Source organism: Pectinophora gossypiella, chromosome 8, assembly GCF_024362695.1.
Source record: "Pectinophora gossypiella chromosome 8, ilPecGoss1.1, whole genome shotgun sequence".
In the NCBI taxonomy this organism is placed as follows: domain Eukaryota; kingdom Metazoa; phylum Arthropoda; class Insecta; order Lepidoptera; family Gelechiidae; genus Pectinophora; species Pectinophora gossypiella.
In genome coordinates, this window is record NC_065411.1 from 2,944,957 (window position 1) to 2,957,408 (window position 12,452).

Genomic DNA, 12,452 nt, shown 5'->3' on the forward strand with positions numbered 1-12,452 from the left:
CCAATCGTTTGCGATTCGTAACGATAGTACCTAAGAAATTTTGGTTGCAAAGAATCGCGACAATATCAAGGCATTCGTATCTGTAATTGGGTAGTTTCCTAGGTCAAAGATAACTTATGAAATTCTGATGCTTAATAAGGACAGATCCAAAGCTGACAAAAACATTTTCTTTTTTCTATTTAACTTATTTATGAATTTTACTGAAGAAAAATGTAATAACAAGTGCGACAATTTGTCACGTTTTTTTATGACGTCACATGTTGCTTATTCATACAAATTCCATAGTAATTTCGTGTTTTGACGTTTAGTAAAAGTAACTGATTTGACTAGTTGGAAACTAGCCTGTTAATCCTAGTGGAATATTTCTTCTTCAACCTCTTAGAGAAGTAACTAGGTTGGTAATCCACTTCACAACCCTAGAAGAACTTCTTGGATTTTTTTATTCTCCATCATTCAATCAGTCTCTACCGACTTACTATTAAGGACTGAAGAAAATAGCACTTTTAAAATGTAGCGCGGAGTATATTATGTTAAAACTTAGGGGTCAAAAAGGCCATATCGAAGAAATTCATCTAATATTGCTGTTTGACATTGCGCATTTACTTTTATTGCTATATAGCTTTTTAGATGAATTGTTTCAGGTTATTATCTTATTTAGTCTTCGTTTTTTAAGAAAGAATTTGGGAATCGACCCCGGCACTTCAGATTATGAGCTGAACGCTCTAAGCACTAGATCACATTACATAAACTGCCTATATACGTCCCACTGCTGGGCACAGGCCTCCCCTCAATCAACCGGAGGGGGTATGGAGCATACTACACCACGCTGCTCCAATGCGGGTTGGTGGAGGTGTTTTTACGGCTAATAGCCGGGACCAACGGCTTAACGTGCCCTCCGAAGCACGGAATCATCTTACTTTTTCGGACAATCAGGTGATTCAAGCCTGAAAAGTCCTTACCAAACAAAGGACAGTCTCACAAAGTGATTTCGACAATGTCCCCATCGGGAATCGAACCCGGACCTCCAGATCGTGAGCCTAACGCTCTAACCACTAGACCACGGAGGCTGTCACATACATTACTGTCTACTTAAGAACAACTACTTTAATCGTTACATAAATAATAACCCTGACACTAGGTTTGGATCGCTGTGGTTAGTCATCTACTCACGAGAGAGAAGAAAAACCAGACCTATTTCTTTTCTTTTTTTACCATTGATGGGTTAGCTCTTGGCCCCAGACTTGCCCGAGGGCATTGACGAAGCCTAAGATGGAGCGAGCTCGCCCAGAAGGTGCCTGTTCACTCTGGCCTTGAAAGCACCCGGGTTATATGCATTCGGAAATACAGAAGACGGCAAAGAATTCCACTCCCCATATCCACTTCCTCATTCCATTTCTTCTTTTTTGAAGAAAAGAAGTATGAATTGCTGAATGTTTAATCGAATCATAACTTTTTCTTGTAGACTACAGCTATCCCAGGAGTGTGGGTATCACCAGACCACGTTGGCATAGTGTGGTGTAAGCAATTAGTAATGGCCATCAACAAATATCTCTTCGATATCATCGACCCACAGACTGAACAGGTCTCCGAAAACTATCAACTTTTAACAGTGAAAGCTAAACAATATTTCCAGGTAAGATTAGATAGATGACAGACATAGATTAGTTAGCGATTAATGAAGGCGTGTGTTCAAAAGTTGAAGAAATAATTTAATTATAAATGTCATTTATAAGATAGTATACAGGCTGTTAGTGATATCGTAACGAAAACTTATAGGGATTATTCAGACCATCATTCTGAGATGATATCAAGTGGAATTTTCCGTCGGAAAAGTATGGAACTGAAAATATAAAAAAAAACACTAATACTTTCATGAATTTTCCGACCGGAAGTTCAAGTTGATACCAACTCAAAATCATGGTCTGAATCACCCCCTCAGTATTCGTTACGACGTCACTAACACCCTGTATAGGTAATTTGGGCAACTTACGCTCCCTTGTCATTTAAAAACTATGTTAGTGAAAAATTAAAAAAAAATCACTTCATAGTGGGGCAGCACTAACCACGCGGCGCGATTAGGGTATTCGACTGGGTCAAAGATAAATTATAAAATATTAATCTAGAAATAGAAACCAGTCTAAGACGATCAAAAATCGATGTCATTTTACTTTTCGACTTATTTTCGAATTTTATTTATGATTTAAGTAACAATGAGTACAACATTTGACGGCTTATATTGATGACGTCGCAGGACAGTATTTCCAAACTCCAAAGAAAACTTTTTTTTCGACGTTTCGTTAAAAGTGTCTCATTTGACTAAGTAGTCAACTAGCCTATTATATCGAAAGCTCCGACCAATAGACGTACGTCGTCTGTCTACTGTAGACAGCATTCACTACGTCTATTGGTCGAAGTTGGGTTGCGCGGCCCGGTTGCCGTGCAGACGGCATACAATGCAAAATCTATATTCACAAGGGATAAAGAATCAAGAAGAAGGGAAGAAGAAGAAGGTGCTTTCCAGACTACGTTCCCCAAAAATAATATGGATGCTGCCTGTAAAAGTTTATATGTATTCCTGTATGTGTACCTAAATAAATCGTAACAACTTTCGCAGATAGTTCAAGAGACGATCACTTTTCTTTCAGGCCAATCGTTCGATGACACTCAGCTCGACGATAAACCGCCCAACTGTCGCGATGGTTGCTGACGCGTTCTGGTACGAAGACAACAGGAGGGCTTATAGGGTTGCCAGACCCGACATTGACAAGTAAGTGTGTTTATGTTATAATTTTTCACCTATAAATGAGGCAGGTAATGGTGCTGATCCCAGTGGTGTGTATTGGAATCTATCTAATTTTAAATTATACCCGCTATTTTCCTATCCGCCGAAAATGAAAGGACGTTTAATCCACAGGCATTGGAGCACACGTCAACTTTAGGCAGAACTTTAAACAACCCTCTTCAATTCTGTTATAGAATTTAGGGCATTCTTTCAAGTTTAGGTAATATTAAATAAGCGCCTACGCAAATAGCCTAATAGCTCTATGGTGTGACCTTGTTTTTAGTTTAAATAAGTTAAATTGTTCTGTTTAAATATGTAATAGATTGTAGTACTTGTTAAGGTTCGATGGAGCTGGCATGTTTTTGAGAACAAAAGTTCCTAAAGAATAAAGACAGAAAAAAATCGTATAAAATTAGTGTTTTCATGATATCATGACGTGGCCATTGAAACTACACGTGTGTGTTGGCGTTTCTCCAGATTTATGGTGAAAGATATTTCGAGTCTACGCCATTGCGTCATGAGACATACCTACCTGCTATCGAGATTTCCACCATAAAAATAACATTTGCGTAATATTTATATCTATATTATTATGTGATATTTGTTTATTTTTGTTTCTGTTTATTTTGAAATTTCTGTGAAATGCGGGTAATATGTTCATCACACAATGGCTGTAGGTACCTCTGATTACTCCAGTTGGGAATATAGTCGTTAGCGTATATTTTATATGAGGGAGTCAAAAGTGGCTCCAAATGGTTTGTGTAATATTACACACGGTACTGTAAGTACCTTTAATTGTATAAGTAATAATTGGTGTTGTTGGTAATTCACCTCACAACCCACACGATAAGAAGAAGATTGTATAAGTTATGTACGCCGCAATTGTCATATATATTAGTCACAATACCGTAACCTTATAAATGTAAAATGTTTAAATATATGTGATGTGGTTGTACTTTATAAATAAATAAAAATAAATACTGCTCGCCAGTACTGTTACTTGAACTTGGCTTCACACGCTCCCGCATGTTTAGATACTAGCTTTTCGCCCGCGACTTATCCGCGTGGATTTCGGTTATCGCACGCAGCACGTTTCCATCCCCTCTTCATCCCCAGTGTGATTTCCGGGATAGACACTACCCTATTATTCACTATGTCTCAAACTATGTCAATATCAAATTTTATCTAAGTTGGTTCAACTGTTTAGGCGTGAAAATGTTGTTACCAGACAGAGTTACTTTCGCACTTATAATATTTAACATAACAAATACTGTATTGCACAAACAGGAAAAAACAAAATACAAAACAAAAGAGAAATAGAATTAGTACAATAGGCGGCCTTATTGCTAAGTAGCAATCTCTTACAGGCAACCTTAGTGCAGTGTAGTCTATTTATTGGTGTTGATACTGTGGATTGATTGAATTATCATACAATAAAAAGACGATATCGTCAATAATTTAAGAGCTACGCTCTTGTCGGTGTAGTATTCTCCATGCTACTTTTCTACAGAAAAATAGAGCAGTGGTTTCCCTCTTGCCTTCCGCCCCGCAGTACTCTGTCTGACGTGAGTGGGATGGCGCCCAGAGTAGTCTATTTCAAAGCCGTACTAGGTCTCCTGTCCTCCGAAAAAAAAGCGATATGGGTAGCTAACATAACAAATACTTTATTGCACAAACAGTACAAAACAAAATAAAAGAGCAGTAGAAAAAGTACATTAGTATGTATTATGATATTTAATTGCCAATATTGTGCAATTCCAACAGTATTAACATTCACACGGGTCAAATTGACAACCTCCTTTTTTTAAAGTCGGATAACGAACGTACTTGTATAATTCTGTCTGTACAAATATACAATTATTAGCAATGTCCTTGCGTAAATGTTAGATAAGATAATGTGAGAAGTTAGTTATACACACTTGAGTAAAAGTACTGAAGTATGTACCTAAGTGTGAACTCGAAAAGTACTTAAGTGTGTTTATTTTATCGAGAGATAAACTAATACGTTCACTAATTTCTCCCGTGTGGGTTGTGACCTCAATGACTGACCTCATCAACCCTGGTGTCAGGTTTATTATTGAGCCGCCAAATACCCCTGATGTAGTTCATGTAACGATTACTATATACGTAGTAGTGGTTTCCCTCTTGCCTTTCGCCCCGCAGTAGGTACTCTGTCTGACGCGAGTGTGATTGCGCCCAGAGTAGTCTATTTCAAAGCCGTACTAGGACTCCTGTCCTCCGCCTCTGAATAGTACATAGATACACATAATATATCTATACTACGTACCACTGTTCAATTTTAGAGTGGAGTATGCTCCACAACGCTACTCCACTGCGGATTGGTGGAGATGTTTGGGCTTGTACACCGAGACCAACACCTTAACGTTTCTTCCGAAGCACGGGGTCATGTTACTTTTCCGGACTATAGGGTGATTCAAGCCTGCAATGTCCTAGCCAAACAAAGGACAGTCTCACACAGTGATTTCGACAATGTACCCATCGGGAATCGAGCCACTAGACTATGGAGGCTGTTCATTCATGAATAACATTTCTTTTTATTATTTGTTCCAGGACAACGTACTTGATGATAAGGCTATTGAATTATCCACAGAACCGTTTCGTTGCCGTGGAAACGGTCAATGTTACCGATAAGGACTGGATATTCGGGTGCAATGCTATGTATACGTATAATACTTATAGATACTGGTAAGTACTATCACTTTATCACCGGGAAATCTGCTCCAAATGTGATTATATCCTTTCTGTTGCAACATAAACTCTTTTTGCCCTTGCGCTTCTATCTCAGACTAAGTATTTAATCGTTCCAGCCTTCGTTTTGGGTATAAATGATGACCCTTGTTAGTACACCCACACCCATCCACTGGACAACGGCCTCTGTCGTCCAGTGGTTTGAGTGTTCGGCTCACAATCCGCAGGTCCCGGGTTCAAATCCCGGTAGGGACATATCACAAAAATCACTTTGTGATCCCTTGTTTGGTTAGGACATTACATGATTGCTGATCACCTGATTGTCCGAAAGTAAGATGATCCATGCTTCGGAAGGTACGTTTAGCAGTTGGTCCCGGTTACTACTTACTGATGTAAGTAAGTAGTCGTTACATGAGCCATGACAGGGGCCTTTGGCGGCTCAATAGTAACCCTGACACCAGGGTTGTTGGGGTTGGTAATCCCACCCACATGATAGAAGAGAAGATTACACCCAAGCACAACACATATTCCAACCATTATTATTCTGATCAAAATCATCATCATCATCATCGTCAGCCGTACGACGCCCACTGCTGGGCATAGGCCTCCCCCAAGGATCTCCACGACGATCGGTCCCGCGCTACCCGCACCCAACGGCTTCCCGCGACCTTTACCAGATCGTCGGTCCACCTTGTAGCGGGCCTACCCACTGAGCGTCGTCCGACACGTGGTCGCCATTCCAGAACCCTTCCGCCCCAGCGGCCATCGGTTCTCCTCGCCAAAATATGAAGCAACAATTATTTTTATGTATACCTCTGCCATTACATAATACACATTACTTTTGAATAATTCCGTACCCGAGCAATGAGAAAATAGGTAATTATCACGTTAAATCTGAACAACGCCATCTGTACTGTTTTTGGAGAACGCAGCCTGGAAAGTCCCTCGTTAATGAAATGTAATGTTTTCAGTAAGCAAGGTATGTCTTTGACGGAGTTGAGCCGCTGGACCGGCGCCGCTGTTAATTTTGGCAAGAGGAAACTGGCTACGATCAACCTTCACAGCATAAAACAGCAATACCCTGATTGGTCCCACGTGGTACTCAAAGTATCTCCTACTAGAAAACCGGTTAGTATAATAGGCCATGGTATAAGAAAACCAGGTATGCTCAAAACTGACAGCTGACAGCTAATATTTCAAGATTAGCCCAGCTGACGTCCACCCTGTATTGCCATTTTGTAATAAATAAATTACCCACGGCCAATGTTTTTATATTTAATTTGCAAGGAAATTTTGAACTTTTTTTTAGTAAAAGATTTAAATACAGTTTTAATAAATTTTATATCTGTGTGTATGAGAATTAATAGTAATTAAATACATTAGCCAGTAATTCACTTAATTTCCAATAATAAAATTTACGTCCTTGGAATGTTGGAGATACCAATTTAATGGTAACACTTAGGTCATCAATGGGATAGCAATGGCGGCTTGTCGTAGGTAGGATAGAGCATACCTGGTCTTCTTATACCATGTAATAGGCTAGTTTCCAACTAGTCAAATCAGTTACTTTTTACTAAACGTCAAAATACGAAATTACTATGGAATTTGTATGATAAAGCAACCTGTGACGTCATAGAAAAACGTGACACAATGTCGCACTTATTACTACATTTTTCTTTATTAAAATTCATAAATAAGTTAAATATTAGTACGCGACCCAATTGGTGCGTGTGAATTAACGTTTTCCACGTATATTCTTTATTCTATGCTTACAGGTAATACTAGACGTTGATATAAACGACTACGCTTCAAGACAGATCACAGTGAACCTCCCTTCGATGTTATCTTTCGGGACCGCCCTTATTAAACAAGAAACCGAACTCAATAGTTTATATTACGAACTGCTACTACCAGAGTTCAATATTGTACATCAGGCGTATTTACTGTTTGTCGAGCCCACGGCCAGTTGTAAGGCGAGCCAGTATCACGTGTCTGCCGAGCTACATGTCCCATGGGCGAAGAATAATGAATACTATCATTATTTCACGTGAGTATCCTATTAGTAAGAGAAGTGGGCGTATATACTATACTATACTGTACTGCACTGCACTGCACTGTACTGTACTACACTACACTATTACTATACCATACTATTCTACACTATACTACATTACACTATACTATACTACACTTTAGGTATACTATACTCCGCCAACCCCTTCGGGGATACAGGTATGATGCTATGTTGTGTTAAAAATATTATGAAAAACCAGCCCAATTAAAGGTTTGGTTAATTTATCTCCAAAAACACATTTCTCGGGTATGTTGTCTCACGTTGTTTTCCTTCACCGCTGAGCAAATGATAATCAGAGCAAAAAATATTTAATATCCGAACATGAATTTGAAACTTAAGGCCGGTGACCTACGGCTCTCGGCTTAATGTATGCGCTTATGTAAGTTATATCCCCAATATGGATACGGGTGTGATATTATGCATGTATATTTTTTTTATTAGTAAACACAACACACACACACAGCACAGCATAGTGTGTTTTTTTTTCATGTATAAATGGATATGTATTTAGTTGATTATTTAATTTCAGTCATATAAAACGGTCGCCCATGAAGCTACGCATCTACAAAAGCAATCCGAATATAACTTACGGAATAGAAGCTACAGAACATGTTAAAATTACGCTGTTATTGGATCCACAGTGTACATTTACTATCAGGTAACATTTGTAAATTTTTCAGTCTAATTGAAAGTGTGTGTGTGTTCGTATCAACAGTGGCTGCAAGTTGTCTTTGATTACTTGTGGCTCTGCCCACCCCATTAGGGATTACGGGCGTGAGTTTATGTATGTATGTATGTAATTGAAAGTGTATTTAAGTTAGTTAATATTAAAGTCAGATATCAAACAGTTTTGATTCCATTACCATGTCAGAACTCCTTTTATAATTCCATGTTAAAGCTAATTTAGAAAAGTAGCTAATTTTAAGAATTAGAATACATTACATTTACATTTAATGCGAATAAAAAAACTGAATTTACGAAATTCAAATCTTTTTTGAATTTATTTATTTACTGTCACTAAGTTTGAACAGTATTCTACCAAATCAAAAGACTGCTCTAAAATAATAGTATCCTTTACTTGTGATAAGCTAAAAAAGATAGATTTCGGTTACAGAAATGTCGCAGCAAACGAAAATTACAAATAACTATTAGTATCCAATGTACTATTTGCGCTCTGGCATAGTGCGCATGAGACCAGGACAGAAAGATAGTGTATAGCTTAGAGCGACAGAGACAAAACTATTCAATGAAATTCACTGGTTTACAATAGCTTTCTCTTTCGCTGTAAACTAAACACTATCTCATCATCATGGTATGAATCATCCCCTTAGTATTCGTTACGATGTCACTAACACATTGTATAATTTAAACTCCACAGTATCGCGTCATCGTGGTACCACCGACTCGCGCAAATCGCTCGGAACTACACTCCAGTACTGACGCCATACGTTGCTGCTATAGTACTCTTGGCTGCCAGGAGTAACATACTCCACCTCAAGGACAGAGGGCGCTGTATGACGATACATAGCGCTCTGATGAGTGAAGGCGTCAAACCGTATTACGCGTTAGTCGCCGCGAGATTGTTCTTCACGTTTGTGACGTAAGTTTTAATCAAGCATAAGCACATCCCACTTCATACAAAACACCTCGTTTTACACAGACCCTACACATGGACGTTATCACATAGTGTACACGCGTATCTGACATTCCAACCCGCGAAGGGAAAACCAGCCCAATACAAATTAGGTCACATACTTCCGAAAATGCAGTTCTCGGGAATGTGGGTTTCCTCACGATGTTTTCCTTCGCCGCTGTGCACGTGATAATTATTTATGATCCAAACATGATTTCGAAAACAAATTCGACAATCATTGGTTTAGGTCTGTGCTGGATTCGAACCTGCGATCTCAAAGTGAGAGGCAAGCGTTCTACCAACTGGGCTACCACGGCTCGGTACTGGACTTGTACCAATGAGTTATTAATTTATATAAAGTGCAGTTTTCACTAACACAGTAGTCTCGACCGTTATAGACGGCAATGCTCACCACCTATCACGTTGTAAACATTATTTTCTTTCACAGATCAGTGCCACTACTAGCGTACCTTCTAGAAAACGCAAGTTGGCATAACATAGAGCTGATGCAGTTCTCGCGGTCCCTGCTAGTGCTACCGGCGTACATGGCGGCGCTGGGCGCGCTGCATATAGCTGCGGCGGCCGCCCTGGCTATTATGGTGTTTTCGTCTCAACTGGCGCATCGGCTTTTGTTCAGGTGAGAGAGAGAGAGAGAGATAAAGATTGTTTTGTTTTTACAGCACTAGACACTACACTACACATTAGCACTAATACACTACCACTACACATACTACACTACACTACACACTACTAGCACTAGTTATTATTATATTTTTTCTATAAGTCATCATCATCAGCCCAATAACGTCCCCACTGCTGGGGCACGGGCCTTCCCTATGGATGGATAGGAAGATTTCTACGTATAAGTAATAAACAATAAATAGTAAAGCGACTCCGTGACGTCTATGTTCACCCGCGTCGGTTGACAATTCTCTGATTTTGACAGAATGCTCAAGGTCATTGGCGGCTATAGAGGCCTTATGAATGAATGATAGTAAGAAACATATATTATTTCTTACCCGTGTTTCTATCTGTGTGAGAGGTAGCATTCATATTTATGTTTAAGACATCACATAAATAGCCTATATACGTTCTACTGCTGGAGACAGGCCTCCCTTCAATCAACAGTAGCAGACAGAGTTCCGATCTTCTTCTTCTAATCCTTGTATCCCCTGTTAGATATAGGGCTCGAATAACAGACTTCCACTCCTCGCGATCTTTTGCAGCCTCTGTGGCTTGCTCCCATGACATGCCGAGAGTTTTCAACTCTTGGTCAACCGAGCTTTGCCAGGTCTCTTTTCCACGCGCACACGGTCAGAGCTCAATCGGGACGGGTGTTCCACAGGTCTCCTAAGGACATGACGCAGAACTATTTTATCTATTTACCAGTTTATTGTATACACTGCACAGGGAACACCAAACAATTTTGATATACATCAAGATTGCTTTGAAATGTTCTTTAATATTGCAGGATAATGTGGCGCGGCAGCTCCAACTTAGCAGAGAAGGTGGCGTCGAGCCTGCAGCGGATACCGCTGATCGTGAGCGTGTCCTTGATGGCTGGGGTGCCTCTGTCTTGCGGCGCCGCCTCCTTGCTGGCTGGGGCCGCCTTCTACGCCTTTATGGTATAGATACCTCATACATACATACATCATCCCCCTAGCATTATCCCGTTTTTCACAGGGTCCGCTTACCTAACCTGAAGATTTGCCAGGTCCGGTTTTTTACAGAAGCGACTGCCTATCCGAACTTCCAACCCGCGAAGGGAAAACCAGCCCAATACAGGTTAGGTCACATACCTCCGAAAATGTATTTCTCGGGAATGTGGGTTTCCTCACGATGTTTTCCTTCGCCGCTGAGCACGTGATCCTTTATGAACCAAAACAAATTCGACAATCGTTTAGGCATATACAGACAGGCAAGCGTTCTACCAACTGGGCTACCACGGTTCGACTTTCCAGGCTACATTCCACAAATAAATATTAGATGGTGCTGTAAAAATTGTTATCAAAAAGAAAAACTACCATTTATAATGGCAAAAATGTGGGAGGGAGCAGGAAAATAAACACTGAAACGTCTTCATAACCCACTATATTATCTTAAAATGTTTTAACAACACAGAATATAATATACTAATTAGAGAAAATGAAAAAAGCCATCAGCGACGCGCACCACTTCGTCCTCCATTCCTCTTCTGTCCCTTTCATTCTCATACCTCTTACTCTGCCGCTCTATTCAACCGAATACATCTTCACTCGTATCTTTTCCCTTTCTCACACGTATTTTGCATCTCTGTCTCACGTACATGTCTCTCTCTTACTCGTTCATCTTATATTGTCTTACTCTTTCACCTACACTTTCATACATCCCACATACATAAACAGCCTATATACGTCCCACTGCTGGGCACAGGCCTCCCTTCAATTAATCGGAGGGGTACGGAGTAAAAAAAAATACGATTCAAAGTGTAACTATGTTACCTACTGAATAAAGATATTTTTAAATTTGAATATACTCCACCACGCTACTCCACTGCGGGTTGGTGGTGGTGTTTTTGCACAATGGCAATTATTAATTACATAATTATTTTCTTCATTTCAGTTATCGAAAATGTACGAAGAATATTTAGAAGATTACGTGTATAAAATTATGGCTAAAGTTGCATCTAGAATGTGTCTCTGGTTCACAAAGAAGAAGAAGGAAGAAAAATCCACGGCATTAGTTAGCCAAGAAATAGAAGAATCGATTCCGACAGAAACTCAAGCTATTGATAACAAAATTGATAGTATTGGTGACAATAGCAAAGAGAAAGATACTAAAGGTAATACTACAGAAACTAGTAAAGTAACAGATATTAAAGCTAATACTACAGAGACTGGTAAAGTAACAGATACTAAAGCAAATACTGTGGAAAGTAGTAAAGTAAAAGAAGATAATAGTTGTAAAGAAATCATTGCTAAAGAAAGTACTTCAGTAGAAACCTCTCAAGGTACTATTTCTAAACAAATCGTACCAGTTGACAGAGAAAGTTTACGTCAACGAATTTTTAGAAGGCATTCTAAGCCTGTAGTTGATAAAAATGAAACTCAAAATCAAGAAAATGTGAATAGAAGAAAGACAAATGAAGATTTAGATGAAGAATTGAACAATTTGAATTTTCATATGACGCTTTTCTTCATGTGGATGAGCGTTACTTTAGTCAATGTCCCCGCGCTCCTTACGTGGGCCAGGAATTTCAAGTAAGTACTATTAGA

The 12,452-nt window shown here is 39.4% G+C and overlaps 1 protein-coding gene across 1 annotated transcript in view; it reads left to right on the forward strand.

The window, feature by feature from the left end:
- Positions 1 to 12,452, forward strand: part of LOC126368847 (GPI inositol-deacylase) — a 28,880-nt gene that overhangs the window by 13,147 nt on the left and 3,281 nt on the right. Inside the window, exons 6-15 of the mRNA XM_050013019.1 lie at positions 1,463 to 1,633; positions 2,646 to 2,767; positions 5,354 to 5,488; positions 6,463 to 6,619; positions 7,267 to 7,538; positions 8,095 to 8,223; positions 8,944 to 9,165; positions 9,647 to 9,835; positions 10,670 to 10,823; positions 11,800 to 12,437. Of these exons, the coding sequence (XP_049868976.1) occupies positions 1,463 to 1,633; positions 2,646 to 2,767; positions 5,354 to 5,488; positions 6,463 to 6,619; positions 7,267 to 7,538; positions 8,095 to 8,223; positions 8,944 to 9,165; positions 9,647 to 9,835; positions 10,670 to 10,823; positions 11,800 to 12,437 (2,189 nt within the window). The remainder of the gene's footprint in view (positions 1 to 1,462; positions 1,634 to 2,645; positions 2,768 to 5,353; positions 5,489 to 6,462; positions 6,620 to 7,266; positions 7,539 to 8,094; positions 8,224 to 8,943; positions 9,166 to 9,646; positions 9,836 to 10,669; positions 10,824 to 11,799; positions 12,438 to 12,452) is intronic.